This window comes from Coturnix japonica, chromosome 2, assembly GCF_001577835.2.
Source record: "Coturnix japonica isolate 7356 chromosome 2, Coturnix japonica 2.1, whole genome shotgun sequence".
NCBI lineage: Eukaryota > Metazoa > Chordata > Aves > Galliformes > Phasianidae > Coturnix > Coturnix japonica.
Genome location: NC_029517.1, coordinates 29,953,363 through 29,971,138, shown reverse-complemented (window position 1 = coordinate 29,971,138; position 17,776 = coordinate 29,953,363). Strand labels below are relative to the sequence as shown.

The following is a 17,776-nucleotide window of genomic DNA, read 5'->3' as shown; positions in this document are numbered from 1 at the left end:
GGTATTTAAAACACAGCAGAAAGCGTGTTTTCCTAATCCAAGTATCTAATAAGTGCAGGAAGAATGAAGCATGCAATTGAAAACGCGTGCCCAAACTGAATGTAAGGCTGCAAGGGAAAGCACGCTGTAGCAACCAGTGTTTGCAGTAATGCTAGAGAAAACTGACGCAGCACAAAGATGCTGGCACTGCTCTTCAATAGCAAATTTCACATGTGAAAATGCAGCTGGAAGATGAAGTTCTGCTAATGAAACAAATGTTTTTCTAAGTCTTAATTCAGTCTACACTGGCAGCTTCTATGGCAGATTGGTTTCAGGCATTGGAAACAAATGGATAAAAGGTGTATTACAAGTAGATACTGGAGCTGCATACAACAAAACCATAGCAAGCTCTGTGCCCAAAGTTAAAATTTGAGGCTCTGCACATTTTGAATAGCAAGATCAAAACGAATGCATTTGGCAAACCCACACTGGCCTGCCTGCTAAGAGATAGAAGTGTTTGAAATCATGGAATGAAAAGTCCAAAGTGTGCTTGATTGAAGGGCAGCCTGTGAATGTAGATGGTCAAATCGAGTAGATGACCTATCTATGGGACTGAATTCTAGACTTCCTTTCAAAGAATCACCACCCAACATTGAAGAGTACAGGGTGTATTAAAGACATGTAGAAATCCTTATAATACCAAAGCAGTTTCGAGGAGCTTGGGGGAAAAAAAAAAAAAAAAAAAAAAAAAAAAAAAAAAAAAAAAGGCCAAAGTTAAAATGAATAGTTGCTTCCAAGCCATAGAAGAACTAATATAAGATGTAACCAGCAAAGAATGAGAAGATGACAAAATAACTTACTGCCATCAAATGTATTTTTTTGGTCTGCTTAATTAAGGAGGAATAAGTTCTGTTAAAAGGATGTGCCCTTTTGTTTTAATGATAACATACTTGGTTGGCAAAGATTTCTGCATTTTTTCAGCAGACGCAAAATGCCTTTTGGTTTTATTCAGATTCTGATGTAAAAAGCAATATTATTTGAATGTAACACATACTAAATGGGCAGAGAACCAGAGAACTAATAGATCAGCATGGAGACAGTCCTGACCTAAAGGGAAAACTATCACAGAACCTCCAGCCACTTTCCTATGGATTACCACTGCTCATTACTTTTATCACTATTTTGAAGAGGGGGAATGATGGAAAAGAATGCACATATATTTGAGTATAAACAAATTGCAAGGATGTCTCACTTTGACAAAATTAACAAGGTCATAATGGCCACACACCTAATTCTGCAGTTGATTTTATCACAGAATATGGATGTGGGGCAGCCTGTGTTGGGAAAGGTTTAAATCTCCAAAGGATTAGGAGAATCACTGACCATGAATTCCCAAGGCGAAGCGGTGGCTCATTGGAGCAATTCAAATGGATGTAGCAAGTACAGAGATATTCTTAAATGCTATTTAGTACAAGTTGAATAATAAAGTATAATCTTTACGTGTAAACAATACGTACAAATTGTGAAAATGGTTGGAAAAGTATTAAAAAAGGAAACTGTTTAGATTCAAAGATTCCATTTAAGATTTGTTTTATTGCATTTGTATACCATTGCTTCTAATCAGTCATTGCTAAGCGTTGTACTGAAAGTCTCCATGATGACACAGGGTGACATAACATGACATGACACGACACAACACGACACGACACAACATGACATGACATGACTAAAAGCTTTGGAAATTGGAAAAATTGCCAGAAAATGGCTTGAACTGAAATAGACCGAGATCAACAAATTACATGGGGTTGTAGCTAAACCAGATGCTTAATGCTGTGGGATTTCCAAAGCACGCAAAGGTTTTAAAAATCGCAACTTGGTATCTGCTGGGTTGCAAACAGCCAGTACAACAAGGAAGTCGCCAAAGTGGATGTGTTAAAAAACAAGACTTAATGCATGATACAAGCAAAAATGTTTGTGAAATCATCCAGGAAGCGTTTGGCCTGATACTGACTACAACTAGTGGCAGGAGGTTAAAGAAGGGCTCTGGGGCCATGAGAGGGAAGCAAGTGAAAAGGCCAGATAGATGAATACCGATACAAAACTTTTGGAGATCTTTCCACACTTACACATTACAAAAAGCAGAATATTTGAAGTCAGCTCAGGATTTTGCTTCCGGTCTGAAGCTGAACATTTGCTTTGGTGGTGGTGTGACATGCCAGTAAAAGAGAGACTGTGTGAATAATGTGTCCCATCCATGAGTAAGTGAGTGGTTGGATATTAGCTAGGACAGACGGAGTGAATTAGTACAGTGACTCCAGGGAAGGCAGCTGAAGATACAAACATGTTTCCAGCTGCAAATATGGTTTAATAAATGACAAACCTTGAAGCAATGTAACAAAGAATGTGAAGAAAATGAATGTTTCAGATTCCTGTTCCAAAGCTGAAGAGTGTGTGGATAACATAGGAGAGGAACAGGAAATTCTCACCTGGGAAAAGCATCATTAGTGTGATGTGCATGTGAACAGATCTTCACTCTCAGATTATGGCCTGGATAAGCAGATGGAGAAGAAAAGAATAGTGAGTGGGAGGAGGGAAGACAATTTGATAATTATAACTCAGGACTGGAAGGGCTCAAATACACATGGACTGATATACTAACTAAAAGAGACCAATAATGCTGACGGGAGTGAGTCACAAAGTGCCAAATCAAACCTGAGAATGGGATGAATTACCTCTTAAATGGGGAAAAAAAAAAAAAAAAGAAAAAGAAAAAAAAAGTATTTTTTGAACCTTGTTAAGATAGATACATTTTTAGACTGGAAACAGGTGGGTGGCTGGAGACTGGAAATTACCTTGAATGTGAACAACTCTGAGCAATATCTCTAGGCAGAGCAGCTTTTGGAGTACAGAACAGTGACAGGAGAGAACAAAGTGGTAGCAGATAGTTTAAGGAAATGTGCAGCATGCAGAAAAACCTGCAGTAAATAGCAATTAGCATAGATTGAAAATTCTAAAATATAGAAAGTTGAGAAGGGAAGCTAAAGAGAAGAGGAAAAATTCAAGGGTGATATGCATAAAAGCAGTAAGAAAAAGGTTGAATTTATACCAAAAACAGAATAAATCCGCTCAACTGATACTAGCTGGAAGTTTTAATCTGTATTTGGAAAGCAGAGAGTTGTAAAAAAAAATGAAGACATTAAATGAAGAGGGTGTTAAACAATGCCTAATGGGATAGAGAGATAATAATCAGCAAATTTGCAGTTTTTAAAGTGACTGGGGAGAAACCTGATGTTTATTTACAAGAAATCTTGGAATACTGGTGGAATTCCAGAAGGGGTAATGTTTTGCTTCTATTCAGAAGGATAGGAAGAGGTGACCTAGTAACTGGGCTGATTAGCATGAGGTCAATATGAAAGAGAATAAAAGCAAAGCTATCATGGTATTAGTCTTAATAGAGAACATGGGAAAGGTGTATAAGTGATGTGAGTCAACAAGCTTTAAGAAAAAATAGGTCTTGACATTGTATATTTGACTTACTTTGATGAGATTATGTGTTGAGTTTATAGATGTCTCAGCATAGGCTTTGTAAGGAAGTTACCACACAAAGTTCAAATCTTACTGTACATTGTCACTTTATTATACAGCATCCCTGATTAGTAGGCTTGTCAAACAAAGAATTGAATTAAAGATCACTAAGAAGAGTTGCCAGTATTGAAAGCATTGTGACATGGGACTGCTGCAAACAAGAAGTTTGTTCATGCCCGCTGTAGGCCAAATGTGTGTCAAGGGTTTGTGTATGTAGCACCTTATAGACCTTGCAGACTGGGGAACATGTCCTAGAAGACAGAGACGTAGAAAAGTAAGATCATATTGGAGAAATGTGAGAACACGAGGTCCCATTGCAGTGCTGCAGAACTGCTTTCAGACGAGCGCAATTCTTGGCTGCCTGTACAGGAAATGTTAAATAGAAATAAAAGACGAAACATGAATGACAGACTACTGCTGGAACATATGCTAAGTACTCTCATACATGCTTAAAAAGGAGACTGTAAAATTGGGGATGGTGTAGAGGAAAGCCTCACTCGGAGATCAGTGACTGTACAAAGTGCCTCTCACTGACAGGCCACACAAATCTGGTTCGCTCAGGTTGTCAGAGTGAAGGCAGCATGGTGGTTTACTGCAGCATGCAAAATTCTTCCATGAAAAATACAGGGCAATAAATGTTCAGTCATTTAGCAAGCAGAACAGAAGGATGAATTGCTAAATGTTCTTTTTTACCAGAGCAAAAGCAAGGTGGGGTCTCTTCTTCCTGAACTCTTCTGTTTGCGTTTGCCATTGAGAGTGAATCGTGGTTGGCATATACCACCAATATTCCCCACATGCTGGTGTGTCAAATCACATCGGGCACCTATTTCAAAACTCTTTTACTGTCAAATGCACCATAATAAACAAGTGGGGGAAAATCTAACAGTTTGTGATGTACAGACAAAGCTGTAGGTTTTTCTCTATTTAAACTGGCAGTTCATGAAACAAAATTGTAGTGAGTATGGGAAACGGTGTATTGGAGGCATACTTTAAAAGCATCAGTATGAGAAAATAACTCTGATTGCTGATGGTATGGAAGATTGCAGTAGACATGACTCAAGTAGCATCCCTTGCTGAAGTTATGCCGAAGTGAAATGATGTGCACACAGATGCTCAGCTTTACAACTTCTTTCAAAGAATCATGTTCCTGAATAAAAAGTTATTAGAGCAATTGGAGTTGATATTTTTGCCCTTGCTGGAGTAATACAGTGGAGATATGGTGTTGCCATGTCACCCTGAAGCCATGTGCTGCAGTGTAGAAGTGTTACCCTAGCCAACTACTTAGATATTGAGAAGTATAAAATCAGACCTAGGAGTACCTTTTGTCTGGCAAAGTGCCTGGACACAAACTTTGTAAGGCATGGGCATCTTATGAGCTTCTGGATGTTCCAAAATTGCATGATGCTGCTGATCATCATTTGCTCCAAATCTCAGCTGAGATTTGGGTTTGGCTGAAGAATGCTGGGCAGGAGATTACCACTGGATGTTCCTCACAATACCAGGAAACTCAACAATGGGAATCAGTACAGTACCAACATCTCTCCTTCCCACACACAGACCTTAAGATCCCACACCAAATTCCCATAGATGGATGTGAAGCAGCTTTAGAAAATGAAGGTCGTGTTGCTCTTTTTCCTGCCCATCTTGCACTACCAGCCTAGAAATACTTGGGTACATTATTTGAGATATAAGGTGATAACTGGAAGCCATTGTAGTACAAAAATCAGTAGCTGTGTCAAAAACATAGATACAAACTGCCCTGTTGACTTCAAGTAGGGAACTATAACTAATGATGCTATTGCATTTTATCCTGGGGGATAGAAGTTAGATTTGTTAAAATGTGCTTAATAGCCGCAGGAGTTAAGTGTCTTGTTATCAGATTCAGTTGCTCAGTACTGCAGTAGAGTTGTTGTAAAAGCTTGCCTTTATGACACAAATGGCATGCAGGCTTGCAGGTGGGAAGCTGAGCACCAAAAGAGAGGGAGAAGGGAATGGGATCGTGCACTCTGTGTTCTCATAGCTTGTAAGCAAGCATTAGTTGGCAGCAACGTACTGCTCAGGGCTGAGAACGGCTGAGAGACTCAGGCTTCTCTTCTCATCCAAATCCGCAGTGCCACCAAACAAGGAATGTGTTAGGAACATCATTTGGAGCCAAACCAGCCTCATCATCTGTCTGAGCACTCTCCTGCCTCTGGAATAGGTCCCAGCCCACATTACAGCTGGCTGCAAGGGAAGTATAAACATTGACAAACCGAGGTTTTTCCCCTCTTTCTTTTTTTCCTTCTCTTTTCTGTATGATTTTCTACTTAATTTGTAGCTGTCAGAGGAGGTGAGTCTGTGCCCCTCTCTAGCTGAAGGTTTAGTAAACCAGACCTTCTGGTTTTGGATTAAATTTTATTTCAGGTCAGGTCATTTGTGGAAAGTGGTTTTGGAACCTATGACTCAATGTCTCCACATTAGAGAAAACTTCCCTCCCTAAAGTACACAGGCTTGAGTAAATGTTAGAATAATTGTAATTCATTCCCAGGAGTGATTCACAGTCTATGTGAGTACAAGGCCACATATTAATTGTGTGGACCTCGTAATAGTTACTTTATTTGCTCTGCAATTCATCTTGAATCCTGCAGCGCAACAGCAGTAAGCAAACCTAAGGAAGGAAAAATGTTTTTGGGGGTTAGTTAGGATTTTCAGAATCTGGTCAGAAGCAAATAAGGTGGAAAGTGTAACTGTAGCAGGGTGAAATCAAGTGGCATTTTCAGGCTGTGACTTCTGGTGGCAATGCATGACATCTCTGGGTCTGCTTCTGGGGGCCAACTGTAAATGATATCCCTGCTGTAATATCATATTGCTGCTCAAGATGCACGTGGCAAAAAGGCAGTACTTCGATGCAGAAAAACAAAGTGCAGAAGAGGAAATAAAACAGTTCAGCTTACAAACGTCGATCAGAAAAGTTACCCTGCAGAAATCTGCCGACTGTGCTTTGAGGTGAATCGGGGCACTGGGGATGGATGGCAGCAGAGGCAGCCTAGGGCCGGCCATCTTCCCTTGAGACACCAATGTTAATGTTGGTGCTGAGAAGTCAGCACCACTTTCAATTGTACCTAATTTATTTCCTTATGCATCAAAAGCCTCATCTTCCTCTGCCTTCATATGATTTCTTTTTCCTTAAAAAGCTTTATGGGTATTCGGGGGGGAAAAAAAGGAAAAAGAAAAAGAAAGAAAAACAGTTGCATCGAGGTGAGCCTACGGTGACAGCTGTCTTTTATTCCTCCTGTTTTTCCTAACACAGCCCTTCTGAGGGTGCTTGTCAAGAACGAACTTCCTCCCCCCTGACTCTCCGTTTCTCTTTCTGAGCGACTTCTGATCTCAGAAATGTATTTTATACGTTTGATGGATGAAGCGATCAATTTCTTTTTCCACTGAGCTTTTTTGGTTCGGAATAAATTGTCGGCGGTTCTTTCTCCCTGTCCGACTGTGTGTTTGTTTTGTTTTCTCCTCCCCCAAGGTAAATCCAGAGCGTCGTAATGGGATCTATATATACAGTACGTGGCATTTAAATGAAACGTTTTATCAAGCATCTTTAAATCTGCACTCAGCCTCATTTAACCTCTAAAATTACCCCTAACAGACGACCTTCATTAGCCAAATTGGAAGGAACGTGCGCTCTGCTTTAAACAGTGCCGATGAACACCCTTCCTCCTCTGGAGCAGAAGAGGTATTTGATGCTGTGGGCAGCCATCCCCGCACCCCCGCACTGTTCGGGCACAGTGTGTCCGTTAGCAAATGGCCCCGAGGGACGGCTTACAGCCGTGGATCCGCTCGGAGGGGTGCGGGATCCGTGCTCCCATTCGAGAGATGCTCTCGTTGCCTCGTGAGCGGGCAGAGCTTGCTGAGCGAGCGCTCGCCGTCCACGCTCCCGGGTTGCCTGTCCCAGAGGACACCAATTAAAGGCACTAATTGGACAGCAATACATCAAAGTCGGCGGCTGAGATCGGCTTCTCCGAGCTCCGGGGGTCCTGCGGGCAGGCTTTTGTTGTAGAGAGCAGCGCTGCTCCGGGTTCCCGTGCACGGACCACGGTCACTCGTGCACACACCCGCCCCAAATCCCTGTGTCTTCCCCAAGGGTGGATGGCCCGCTCCGGCCCCTCTCCCCTTTGGGACAAGGTACGGGAAACCCCCACCCCTGAGCCGGCTCTGCACACACACTCCCTGGGAAGAGAGGTGCGGGGCCAAAGCGGTCCCTCTCACAGCCGAGACACACCACAGTGCTGCCTTCCCCATGTATTGGCAGCGGGTGTCCCTATGAGCCCGCTGTCCTCTCCAGGCTTTGGGCAGCAGCCTGGAGCCCTCATTCCGAAGGCTTTTAAGGTTTCAGGCTCATCTCTATAAGTCTTCAAACGTGCAGAAGGGAAAAACGACAGAGCTCTCGATGAGGAGCTGGCGGTCGCTGCTGAGGGGATGGAGTTGGGCGGTTGTTCCCTTTCCGCCCTCTCTACAGCTCCCTTCCTCCCTCCGAGGATGTGCCGGGAGCGAGGAGGCGGCTCATCATTTACTGCCCACGGAGGCATTTGTTTTTCATTTTGCGAACGCTTCCCTTTAAGTAATTGTTCCTGTTAAGAGCGTGTACCTTTCACTGGGCTCCGCCGCACTATAAATAATCCCGATGAAGATGCAAGGATATGACTTTCACAAGATTGGACAATTGATTAAAACTGTGACCTGCAATTGCGAATAATCTTGGAAGGCTATTTAAACAGATGAAGGCCTAAATTGTCTTGCTTGTATCTGAATTAATTTCTCATTCATCATCATTATGGAGTGATTGGTTCTATTCAGGCTCCGCAGCCTGCTGGAACGAAACTGGATTTAAATGAGACTGTAACACAATTTAAATGCTCTCCGGCTTTAACGAGGCCAATCGAGCAGCTGCAATAAATACAAATATTTTTCTAAACAGCCTTGTTTTAAATAATTACTTAATACTTTCATGTGATGCTCTTAAGTGGCAATTTCTGTCCCTCAAATCCCAGGCACTCCTTCGCAGGAAGGGCAGAGGAGAAAAGCACTTTGCCCGCTTGCTTTGTGTCTATATACGTTCACGCAATGCACCGATGGTGATTCTTTAAAGCGGGTTGTGTAAATATTGGTGTCAGCCTGGGTTGGGTGGGGGCACACTCTGTTTGACTGGGGGTGGGGGGAGGAATAAAGAAAAGGAAAAAAGCAGGAAAAATGAAGCAGCAGATTGTGATTTCTTGTTTGAAAGGAGGGAATGAAAGAATTAGAGAAAGAAAAAAAACTTTGCGAAGACGGGGAGCTGCCCTACTCAGGATCTGCCCATCCCCAGAACAGCGCTCAGAGCTTCCACGGAGGGGACGAGAAAATGAACAGCGAAAGGGGAACATGTAACAAACGGGGGGCTCGGGAATGAAGGATGCAGAGAAAGGACGTGGGAGTCGCGTCCTACGCAGGAACCTGATGCGCCCGAACGGAGTCGTTTGTGGTAGGGAGGCTCCGACTCACCCCGGCGGTGCCGCTACCCAGGGTGACAGCATTGTGAGCTGCGGGACCCGGAATCGGGGTGACATATGGCAGAGGGTGCTAGGAGGGGTAGTAAAATTAAGTGGCCGTGCGAGCAGGGGAAGAATAGGAAACAAAAGGATCCTTCGGATACACGAGTCAAAAGCTGAGGGAGCCGCATGCCTTGCTGCAGGTGCTGGCAAACGACCTAACAGCCGAGCAGAAAATGGGAAAGATGGAGAGCCGATTTTCTAATGATTTGGGCGCTGGAGGAAAGAATAGTGCTGGGAAAGCAGATCCGGTCCCGTTTAATCATACAGCCTTAATAAAAACGTATGGTCTGAGACGGGGACGTAAGCGGCAGTCTCGGCGCTATCTCACTTAATGGCACAGAAGGTGACATAAAACACAACAGAGATGGGCTGAGAGGAGCCGAAAGGGGCTGAGTGATTTGATGGTAACCGAGCAATTTAATGCGCGAGTTACAGCATCGCTCCCCGGGATCGTTTAGGCTTAACCCGTTCTCCAGAGCTCATCTTCTTCCTCTCGTGGTCCTTTTTTTATTGGTATTATTATTATTCAGTTGTTTAAAATGAGCATTATCCCAAACATATGCATCGTAATCAGTTCGGTCACACTTACAAGAACACGCTTTAATAAGGCAATCAATCAAACGCTAACAAGGCGGGGAAGGCCTTTCGGAGCCGAATTGGGCTGGCTGGGGAGCGGAGCCCGTGCGGCACATGAGGCACCCGAAGGCAGCCCAGTGCCCGCCGGTGACACTGGGGTGGGCACCTCCCTCAGGGCCCGGCTCCGCCCAGGACCTCAGCGACTGGGGGTCTCACCCCCGGCCACCGGAGGAGCCGAGAGGCGGCGTGGGGGACGAGGGGGGTTGGAGGGAGGAAGGGTAGCGAGGCAGAGCCGCTGCCCTCCCGGTGGGTGCCCCGCGTGTGGCCGAGAGCGATGGCCCTCAAAGGACCGTGGGCACCCCCTCCGGCGATGAAGGCGTTAATGGCCCCGGCCCCACGCAGCAAAAGGAAAATTTCATTATGAAGTAATGAGTAATTCCTCCCGGCGAGATGTATTGTTATATCTTCCACTTCAATTTAGGAGCACAGCGGCTCAATTACCTAGAAAATACAGTCAATTAAAGGCTGCTGATTGGACACGAGGACGGATCATCGATCTTGTACTTTCCAATATCGCTCCAGACACCTCATTTTCCCTCCCCTATTAACTGAAAATACTCTCGGCATTACTGCGACCCGGAGCCTATTTACCTGTCGCAGGCAATCTCTGCCCTGTGACCGAGCCGCAGAGAAATTCACTGCCACCCTCTGTGCCTCAGCCCCCTCCGGGCAGGGCGGCCGGGGGGTGCAGGAGCTGCGGGTCTGGGGTGACCGTGCCCGGTGCTTGCCCCAGCACAGAGACTGTCCCCTTTATCGACGGAGGTGGTGCGGTGTGGTTACGTTCCCACTCACAAGCACATCACGCACCCCCATGTATATAAAACATGCGTTTTTGTCTCACATATATACGCGTGTATATATATATATATGTTTTAATATGGAGATTTGTATGTATATATATATAGCCCCCTAGCCCACTGCGCATTGCAACTCGCCGCATCCCATAAGGGGCGACCGAGCCCCGTGATGGCAGCAGGTGCCTCTGCCCGGCCGGGATGGTATCGCAGCCACCCAGGACCGCTCCGGTTTTACTGTGCGGCACCCCCGACTCATCCGATGCCGCCTGTCCCCAGCGTTGCCAGAGCTTCTAGATCGCTCCTTAGCTTCTGCTTTACTGGACTTCTTTTTTTTCTCTAGCGTGCTAAAAGACAAAGTCGGGGGGGAGGGAAGCCAAGATTTTCCCTAGCTCTGCCCTTGGACGCTGTTTACAGTTGTTATTTCCAGAGAGTGGGGGGAGGGGAGTCTATTTGCGAGTGTCCAAAAAGGGCCATCAGTTTCCATGTCCATGAGGACATCTCGCTCAGAAAGGGAGGAACAATCTGCCCTTAATGATTTAAAGATGGTGACTTTGGATCCGTTTTATAAGAAAAGGCTCTAATAAACAAATTCTGATTGGAAAAATATATCCTGGCACGCCCGTGTCTCTCTCCTGCTTTCCATCCACTGCAGCGAAGCGCTGCTATGTGCTCCTTGCTCTGAGGACAGAACGACAACAAACAGGAGGGTCCTCAGCAGCTGATCGCACAGTGGATAGCGGAGGTGTCAGCCCGACTCGGTTCGGCCAGCACTTGTTCTGCTTGGCGAACCGCAACTGTTATTAACCGCACGGAGGTGAAATTCGTCTTAAGCAACGCTTTGATTTTTGGTTTTGTTTTTCTTGTCTTGTCTTTTGTTTTTAAACAAGCGCAATAAAAACATATGTGGATGATGTGCTGTTAAAATGTGCCTGTCAGCATTGCAGTTGGCGGTGGTGGTACTGTGGTGGTACTGTGTTTTGTTCCGATATGGTAACAGATGATGACGGTCTTTGGGCTATTTAAAAATAGAGTCATATAAACAAATTCTGTTTTGGAAGGAACTTCAGCCCAGCTCGGTGTAAGTGTTCGCTTTTAGAACATTAGGCTGACGGAAACCCGAGCTAAAGCGATGGCGCTACCTCCTTCCGAAATACCTGAAGGGGAAAGGGGAGGGGATGCGGAAGAAATCCTCCTCCAGAAGGAAGAGAGCAGTGTGAAGGGCACATACAGATGCAAAGAGCAGGGGTGGGGAAGGAGATAAAAAACAGCACTTGAAATGTAAAAGAAAAAAACGAGGGGTGGGGAGGGGGGTGGAGGGGGGGGCTTGGGAAAGAGCCGCATCCAAGAGAAGTCAATGAGAGAACTGAAGGCTGCAGTACAAAGGAAGGGAAATCGCCTTTGCTCCAATTTACAGACTGGTGATTGTCTGAAGGAGTGCTGCTCCCTGTCACCTAATCTCTTCCCTTGGCGGCTTGTTAGCGTTTGGCACGGGGGCTCTGCTCACGGAGCATTATACATTCGATATTCAAAAACCCTCCTTACATATACATCACTTGCTAATTTCATCGGTGTGTGCACATTTCAGCGACTGATAATAGGACGTTGTTATTTAAAGGACAAATAGCTCTGACCCGTAGAGAAGCAGCAGCTCGTGGTTTTTTTTTCCCTGCCAATTCCAGTCTACCTCTTAAAACTAAAAGTTGGGATGAAAGAGGAGACGCGGTGCTGCAATTCTGCTCAAAGCGAAGGAGGAGACAAGGGACAGTAAAGAATGCAATTAAACCACGATAGCAATGTACAGAATGTCAGGGTTTTTTTCTTTATGGTAAAGCATTGTTTCTCTCTATAGAAATTACTGGATAATACTATTGAGTTGCAATCCTGAAACCTTTTGGTTTTGCTGTTTGATCGTTGGTTTTATTTTCTGAACGCCCCGGTAGTTCACAGCTTTGCTTTCTTCGTGAGCACCAGCCATTTCGTTATCGAGATAATGTTTCTTTCAAGTATTTCAGATTTCCCCTCTCAGTCCCATAGGTCTGTGCATAAGATCGGTTGGTGTAACCCGCAGAAGTTCTGGCTCCGGTAGGAAGTCCGTCAATTGACAAGAAAGTCCCCGCTCATCTCTGTGCATTACTGAAATGTGTTTAATTCAGGTGGATTTTGTTTCTCCTCCGTGCCTAAAGCCCTCTCCGAGATAAATCACTGCTCATTCTTGTTTGGTTGGTTCTTTTTTTTTCCCTTGGAATGTAAATCCTTTCAAGACTGAGTTATTTTTAGTCTTTTTTTTCCTTTTTTCATTTTTTTTTCTTTTTTTTTTTTTTTTTTAAATCTATTTTTTTTCCCCCATAGGTGTCCACTTCGGGGGAGAGAACACGATTAAATAAACATCGGCAGTACGTACATTAACTCAAAGAGCTCTCGGGAAAGGGGCGAATTTTTTAACAACCCTGAGACGAAGCTTTATCTCGTTAAAGGTACTTCTTCCCGCTGGTCCATGGAAACCGAAGTGGCTTTGCTCAACACCGAGGGGGTGAAAGTGAGGAAAGAGTCCGTCCTGGTGGTGGCCGAGCAGGTAAAGTCTGACCCGGTGGGTCTCTGTGCCAGTCCGTTGGACTGGCTGCCGTGACACGCCAGGCACGAGCAGGGGCTGCCACCGGCGCTGCCGAGTCCATGGCTCGGGGCTGGGTACAGAGAGGGGTGCCTGAAGGCGCAGAGCAGCTCCGGCCGCGGGTACGGGTGGGACAAGACTCGGAAGGTGTCCAGAGGCCGCAGGGGGCTGCTGAAGGGAGCGGCGGTCGAGGCCGAGGTGGCCCCGATGCCCATGTGGGAGTAGTAGGGCAGGGGCAGGTGGGATGGGAAGGGGTAGGGCAGGTTGCCGGTGGCGGCCGCGTGGCTCATCATGTAGGTGTAGAACGCCGGGTCCGCCGGGTGCGGCCAGGTCATGGCCAGGCGCTGCCGTTTGTCCTTCATCCGCCGGTTCTGGAACCACACCTGCAAAGAGAGGGGAGGCCACAGCCGTCACCCGCCGCCGCCGCGCATCTCCCGGCTCCGTGCGTGGCCGAGCCCTGGGACCGCTCCCCATGGCCGAGGCGACACCGGCGCCAGCCCCCGCTCCCTGAAGGGATCGATTAAAGCGCTGTAAATCCTGAGACCCACTGGGTTCGCCTCGTTAGGGTCCTTATCTCTCTTTCTTCCTGCTGGGGCTCGTCCCAGGGAACCCTCCGGCAAACCCGACAACTCTGCCTCTTGCAGACAGAATTACCTGGGATTCCTTTTTTTATTATTTTTATTATTATTATTATTATGTTGTGCAAATGGTATAACAAATAGTAAAGCAGAGAGGGGAAAAAAGAGATTTGAAGCTCCTACTGCCTTCCTATTCCCTCCCTCGACAGCCGACAGAGTTTTGGATAGGACTGAAGGGAGGATTAGCAATAATCCAGTGGGGAGAGACCGGATTAGCGGTGCTGGCTGGGATGGCCCTGGAGCCGCGTCGTCCCCCTCCCCCGCAATGCCGCATGCTGCGGGGTGCGGGCAGAGCCGGGATAGGGGCGGGGGGTGGGGATTGAGAGAGGGCTGCGCTGGTGAAGTGCTTTCCCGAGTTTTGCAAGGAAGTTTGGCTATATAGATTTATATCGTGCTAATTGGAAACATGTCCGAGCCGTGTGTACCTTGATGGTGGTTTCTGGCAGATTTAGAGCAGCCGCCAGCTCACATCTCCGGGGCCTGGACACGTAGTTCTCCCGGTAAAACTCCTTCTCCAACCGGGCGATCTGCTCGCGGGTGAAGGCGGTGCGGTACCGGCGCATCTGGTCGCTGGCGCTGCAGCTCAGCGGGCCCTGGGAGCCGCCGCCGCCGCCGCCCTTGGGGTGATCCCCGCCGCCGCCGGGGCTGCCGGCCCGAGCCTCGGAGCACGGCCCTAAGAGAGGAGCCCGCGGAAGGGACACGTGCTTGGAGACGGGTGGGCACGAGGGAATGCTCCCCGTCCGCCGCCCCATCGAACTGCCCTCTCCCCCCCCCCGCGCCTCCCCATTCGTGTCTTTTCTATGCCTGCTCCCCAAGAGTAGGAATGCTTGGGAGATATTCATGAGGAGAAGGGCTGGAGAAAGGGGTGATGCCCCAAAGCACCACACGACACCCCGGCAGTGTCCTCTGGGCCACCCGTTCAATCCCCGCGCTGTGAAGCCGGAGCATCCCCGGCCCCCAGGGCTGGGAAGGGCAGGTGTGCCCACGGCCTTCCCGCAGCCCATTGAGGGCCGGGGAGCGGAGCAGTGGGCAGACAGGAGCCCAGCCCCCATCCCGAGGAGGGTGTCAAGCTCTGTGAGCCCTCTGCTTAGCCTCCAGAGCTCGAGGTGGGATGTTTTCCAAGAGCCCCTAAAGGATGGAATGGGGGCAGACATCGCCGTCCGCACTTCCCGGCTTCTTCTTCAAGTGATGGAGGAGCGGGCAGCAGATCGTTGTCAGGGCGGGGGGGGGGGGTCTGCCGGGATGGGAAGGTGGGAATAGGGAGTGGGGGCAGGGGGAGATGGGGCCTGGCCGCTGCGTTTGCTTTCAAATGCAACTCTTTCTCATTGTGCCCGAGACCAAAGGCAATTAATTCATTGGGACCATTTCCGAGCTGGCGCCATCGAGACACAGAAGTGACAAGGTAATTTGGACCTCTCCCTTTTTTTTTTTCTTCTTTCCCCCCCCCTCCATCCCCCCCCTCTCCATCCCCCCCAACGTGCAAACAAGGACCTCTCCACCGCACTTGGGGCAGGCAGGAGTGATTTTACGGTCTTTACGGGCGCTTCCGCACTCGCCCGGGCACATTTCATCCTGCAAAACCACAAACAGCTCTCGGCCAGAAAACCCGTTTGATGTTGCTCCCCCGTGCCCACCCTCTTCGCCCTCACAACCGCGCCGCTGGGGACGATCCGAAGGGGTTTCCTGGACCATGCACCGTTCGCGTAGTGGGGAAGGATGAAAATAAAATGAAAGGATCGGTGTGGGGGGCTCTTGGCCAAGGGGCCCTGCGGGACTGGCTGCAGACTCGGTGCTCAGGGAAACCTGGCTGCCCTCCAGGGACGCGGCGGCTGCCCGCTGTCGTGCCCTCCGGCTCCTCAGTTAGCCGCCCGATGCCAGGAAGCCGGGGGCCGAGGGATGGAATGGAGAAGGGAATCCCCCCGCTACCCCCGCCCCGGCTTCGAGGGGAAGCCCCCCTCCGGCAGCCCCCCGCCCCCCCGGTGCTGCCCCCCGGCCCGGGAGCGGGAGGGGGCTGCAGGAATGGGAAGGAGTTGGGTACCTTTGCTGTGCTGATACTCGGCGCTCCCCGTGGCGCAGTCCGGGGTGCAGCTCACCTCGATTTCCTCATAGAAATCCGACTCGGTGTCCGAGCTGCTCTGCTGCCCTTTGCTGGAGGGGGGCTCCGAGCCGGGGGGCTGCTGTCCGGCCCCGAGTAGCGCTGCCGCCGCCGAGCGGCTTTCCGGCACCGTCCCTGTCCCCGGCAGCACCTCCACCTCCTCTTCGTCTTCTCCTCCGCCACCTCCTCCTCCTCTCTCCCGGGACGACAAGGGGCCAGGTCTGGGGCTGAGGCAGTTCCGAGGGATCATCTTCTCCTGCGGCTCCGGAGCGGGGCTCCTCACTGTTTCGGTCAAATTAGGCACCCTCTTGCCAACCAGAGCGCCAAGTTGAGTCCCTTCCAGAAACATCACCATCTCCTTCCTGCTTTCCATCGTAGCTTCTCTTAAGGGAGGGGGGAAACAAATCCAGATCTCGTCCCCCCCCTCCCCGCCGCTCTCGCCCCAACCCCGTGCGCAGCCCGCGACCCGCTGCCGGCGGTGCGGAGGAGCAGCGGGGAGATGGGGTGACCTTGTGATGCGAGCGCTGCTCTGTGCCGTGCTGCTCTGGGAGGGATCACCATTGCCCTCTTCTTTCTAAGCTGTCATCCTCAATGGTGCAGTCGTCATTACAGTACCACTGGTGACGCCACACATTGATTGCCAGCGGATAAATAGAAACGTCTGCCATGGGGAAGATGAAAGGAAGAGTCGGAGCTAATGGGCTCAACGCGTGATGCACCAGGTGTAGGAGCCGCGATGGAGAGGGAAGTGTGAAAAGGAGATGCATATGGAGCGGAGCTGCAAAGAGGTTGTAACATGCGGGCAGAGTTCCGCGGGGGGAAGCCTCGCTTGGCCATTAAACAGAGCCTTTTGATTGCTTTAAGCCACCGCCTTGATGTAAAACCGATGCGAAGAGCCCTAGCCGCATCCTGGGAGTGAGAAGACGGGTACCGAAACCTCTTCCTTCGATGCATTATTTATTGCTGGCAATCGGCTTCCGCAGAGCTGCATGGATGAGGCTTTAGGAAACCTTTGCAAACTCGAGGATAAGGAAACGCGTTACTGACATTTGAATGTAGAAACAGCCTTTGCTTCTCGTTCTGATTCAGAACCGGTGCCTGTTCAAAGAATTTTGATTGAGATTAAACGATTGTTGAAAATTCGGAAATGTGGTTAGAAATTTATTGCGTTTTTACAGCGGAAAAGATAGAACCGACTTCACTTTTCGTAATTATAACTGATATTTATCACTTTCTCTCATTTCTTCCTTCATTTCTCACACTTTCGATGAACGTTGCGTTTTTAGGAGCGTTTTCCTCCTCCTCCCCTTTCTACTTTTTAATTAATTGTTTTGAGCGCATTTTTATCTACTTTCAGTAGGAACGACTGCAAGAAGAAGCTCTGCCATGAGCAATACAGAGAGAAATTCGCATTGTCAAGGCCAGAGCTTGTGCCCACCAGCAGATGCTGCAAACCAGCGATGACGGGGGCAGCCACTCAGACGGCACTTGTCTGAAAATCAGAGACCTCGCACCCCAAATATGTATTCTCCTTGGTGTATTTCTAATGAGTGCAGCAAGGATCTCAACTCGAGTTCATATTGACTCGCACGTGTAGTGTCAGGTCATTTTCACCATCTGCCGTAACGAGATTGTTCTAATTTTTTTTTCTCGGAGCGTTATTGGCTAGTCGGGTTACAGAAAACATTCAGCCAATTACGTTCCCAACCCGGTAAGGATTTTACTGGCATATTTGAGGTGACGTTGCTTTGGTAGGGAACGGGCAGCGCAATGGGAAACACGCTGGGATTTTCTGTAGAGCCCCGTGAACAGGGAGCGAGGAGGCAGACAGGCAGACAAACAAACAGATTCCCGATCACCTCGGTCCA

The 17,776-nt window shown here is 48.4% G+C and overlaps 1 protein-coding gene across 1 annotated transcript; it reads right to left on the bottom strand.

The window, feature by feature from the left end:
* Positions 1 to 12,017: 12,017 nt before the first annotated feature.
* EVX1 (even-skipped homeobox 1) lies at positions 12,018 to 16,866 on the bottom strand. Its single transcript, XM_015853674.2, has 3 exons — positions 15,852 to 16,866; positions 14,239 to 14,486; positions 12,018 to 13,558 (listed from the first exon to the last, which is right to left on the bottom strand). Exons 1-3 carry the CDS (start codon positions 16,279 to 16,281, stop codon positions 13,028 to 13,030), a joined length of 1,209 nt encoding a protein of 402 aa, XP_015709160.1. The 5' UTR covers positions 16,282 to 16,866; the 3' UTR covers positions 12,018 to 13,027.
* Positions 16,867 to 17,776: the final 910 nt, after the last annotated feature.

Bases quoted from the DNA above. Each gene is read 5' to 3' on its own strand.
- EVX1 (XM_015853674.2), bottom strand. From the start codon at position 16,281: ATGGAAAGCAGGAAGGAGATGGTGATGTTTCTGGAAGGGACTCAACTT. The intron at 14,487-15,851 runs GTACCCAACTCC...CTCCTCTCTTAG, and splicing joins CGAGTATCAGCACAGCAAAG to GGCCGTGCTCCGAGGCTCGG. The intron at 13,559-14,238 runs GTACACACGGCT...CTCTCTTTGCAG, and splicing joins TGCCAGAAACCACCATCAAG to GTGTGGTTCCAGAACCGGCG.